This window comes from Hibiscus syriacus, unplaced genomic scaffold, assembly GCF_006381635.1.
Source record: "Hibiscus syriacus cultivar Baekdansim isolate YM2019G1 unplaced genomic scaffold, ASM638163v2 tig00110318_pilon, whole genome shotgun sequence".
In the NCBI taxonomy this organism is placed as follows: Eukaryota; Viridiplantae; Streptophyta; class Magnoliopsida; order Malvales; family Malvaceae; genus Hibiscus; species Hibiscus syriacus.
Genome location: NW_024062677.1, coordinates 703,547 through 706,353, shown reverse-complemented (window position 1 = coordinate 706,353; position 2,807 = coordinate 703,547). Strand labels below are relative to the sequence as shown.

At 38.8% G+C, this 2,807-nt stretch overlaps 1 protein-coding gene across 2 annotated transcripts; it reads right to left on the bottom strand.

Annotated features, from left to right (window-relative positions):
- Positions 1-546: 546 nt before the first annotated feature.
- Positions 547-2,456, bottom strand: LOC120117091 (CBL-interacting serine/threonine-protein kinase 5-like). 2 transcript variants are annotated; one of them, XM_039137431.1, is made up of 2 exons: positions 2,015-2,456; positions 547-1,932 (listed from the first exon to the last, which is right to left on the bottom strand). In XM_039137431.1, the coding sequence occupies exons 1-2, from the start codon at positions 2,162-2,164 to the stop codon at positions 757-759; spliced, it is 1,326 nt and encodes a 441-aa protein (XP_038993362.1). In that variant the 5' UTR covers positions 2,165-2,456; the 3' UTR covers positions 547-756. The 2 variants fall into 2 exon arrangements, with proteins under 2 accessions (XP_038993362.1, XP_038993361.1); XM_039137430.1 differs by having other exon boundaries at positions 549-1,995; positions 2,081-2,456.
- Between the last annotated feature and the right edge of the window lie 351 nt (positions 2,457-2,807).

The window sequence follows — 2,807 nt, the reverse complement described above, 5'->3', positions numbered from 1 at the left end:
ATATACTTATTGATTAAATTTGGTCCGGTTGACATCATTATCGGTATAACATATAGGATGATGTGAAATTGAATATGTTTAAATATTTAATATTCTTTGATTTAAAAATAAGATAAGAACTAAAATAAAATCGTATAAAAAATTCAGTATAGGTATATTGTTAAAATTCACCTATAATGTTTGGTAAAAAAGTTATTTTAACATCTATTCTGTTTTTAGTATTTTTTGCCCCCCAATGTTTCATTTGAAAGAAAATATTTTTGGATGAAATTCGTTAATTGACTAACAATCAATGCATGTTGTTAACATACTACCATATGTCTAAAAGTGATGACATAGCATACATAACAAGTCAAAAATTATAACACGACAGTCTCACATCATCGACAAGCAATGACAGTTAATTAACTAACAATATTCATCCCACTAAAAATCAAACTAAAATAAAACATCCAGGTCAAAAAAATAAATAAAAATCAAACTAAATTAAATATTAAACGTTAGAAACATTTCCTGACATTATGCCTCCAATAGTTTAGGATTTACTTGTTCTCATAACAGTTTTTGTAACATATCATTTACATAATACATATATGGTCATGTACATATTTCATTAGCCTCTGCCTCATAATATGGCAACATTTCCTTGTACTAGTCGGATCAAACTAAACTTAAGGCATATATAACTAACAGACAAAAACTATTTGCCGTACTAAAACGACAAACTAAAGATACCTATCTAGTTTGTGCCTCTTCCTACTTATTTTCACCTTGCCAAGTCCAAACTATGTCCTTAAGGGCCGGCCTCAATTCTTCCACGTAAAACTTGTTGTACTCAAGAGTGTCACCAGCGAACTTCGACAACTCCACCACCGTTACCTCCGATGCCAGCTCGAAAACCTCCGCCGTCACCGCTAATCTCCCTTTCCGTCCTACTTTCCCCAGCATTTTTACCTTGAATCCTTTCGTAGCTAATACCTTAAAGTTCAACTTCTTCGCCATGGATTCAAGTCTCGCCAGTGTCGCTGAAGCGGAACACTTTGAAGTGAATATAGGTGTCTTTTTCTCGTCTTCGAACAAATTAGACAAACCGAACCCTGATGACATCGATGAAATCAATTTAAACGCGTTGTAGAAAGGTGGCGGCGATGATGATATCGTCATAGTTTCCTTTTCAAAATTCCCATCGGTCTCGATCTCATCCTCGTCTCCATTTTCAACCGATGAGGACTCTTGAACTAGAACAGCAACAGGTTTCGAAAACCCCTTTCGGAACCAGGAATTGGCAATGATCCCTGGAATCGTAATCCTCTTTTCAGGGTCAGCAACGAGCAGCTTGGAAATCAATCTCCGCGCGTCGTTGGAAACCCAGGGAGGAAACTCATAGTCGGCCTTGAAAACTTTCCTATACATCTTCATAAGATTCTCAGCTTGGAAAGGCAAATACCCAGCCAGCAAAACAAACAAAATAACCCCACATGACCAAACGTCAGCTTTGGCACCATCGTACACATTCTTCCTCAAAACCTCGGGGGCAACATAAGATGGAGTCCCACATTGCGTGTGAAGCAAACCATCGTTTCGTAGCTGTTCGGGCAAAGCAGAGAGTCCAAAATCGGCGACTTTCAAGTTCTCATTCTCGTCCAAGAGCAAATTCTCGGGCTTCAGATCACGATGGTACACCCCTCGACTGTGACAAAACTCGACCGAGCTGACCAGTTGCTGAAAGTATTTCCTCGCTGAATCCTCCTTTAACTTCCCTTTGGCTACCTTAGCGAACAATTCCCCACCTTTGACATACTCCATTACGAAGAAGATTTTGGCTTTGGTTGCCATTACTTCTTTTAGCTCAACAACGTTGGGATGACGAACCAGCCTCATGATTGCGATTTCCCGCTTTATTTGCTCCATCAAACCTTCTTTCTTCACTTGCTCTTTGTTGATAACTTTGATGGCTACACTTTCTTGGGTTGACAAGTTTTTACCGTAATAAACCTTGGCCTTCTTTCTTCACTTGCTCTTTGTTGATAACTTTGATGGCTACACTTTCTTGGGTTGACAAGTTTTTACCGTAATAAACCTTGGCAAAGGTGCCTTGACCTAAAACCCTCCCCATCTCGAACTTCCCGAATACGATTTTCCTCGAACCATTCTTCTTAAACATGCTAGTTCAAATTTCAGCCTGCCCTCCCATGTCTCAAAGTAAACTTCTCTCTAATTAAGCAAAGCAAACATTTTATGGATCATTTGGGATTCGTTGGCAGATGATTACGAGGATGATTGGGGTGAAATAGGGGAAAACTGAAGGGGTAAAAAGAAGCTGACGTTTTGTAAGGAAGAAAACAAAGCAGTGATTGATTGTCTCGTATCTATTGATGGACATGGTATTCTAGGGGGAGCAAAGAGGACTGCGGAAGGAGCGGTAAAGCACATAGAAATGGAATTTATCATAGAATTTAACACTGTGGAAAATCAGGCCAACGAAATAAGGGACACACGTCAAAATAAGGGACACACGAAATAAGGGACTCGGGTCAGTATTCGAAGCAGGAAGCTTCCTCCTGTGTGAAAAACTGTATTTGCCAAATCAGTACCGAATTCCCCAAGAATTTGGCACAATCTTGTATGCATTTTAAATATCACAGTGAATCTGGTTTCTTTTGTTGTACTCCCAAACGATTTAATTAGGGTTTAAGTCACAGCTTTAGTTTCTCACCAGACATAACTAATAACTGTAAGTATTGTGGATACGGTTTGGTTTTTCTTCATTAGGCTCACACTCTGCCCATTGTTTAATTTGTATATTT

Coding starts and splice junctions, on each gene's coding strand:
- LOC120117091 (XM_039137431.1), bottom strand. CDS start 2,164: ATGTTTAAGAAGAATGGTTCGAGGAAAATCGTATTCGGGAAGTTCGAG. Junction 1,933..2,014: donor AAGTTATCAACAAAGAGCAA/GTGAAGAAAGAA, acceptor ATCAACAAAGAG/CAAGTGAAGAAAGAAGGTTT.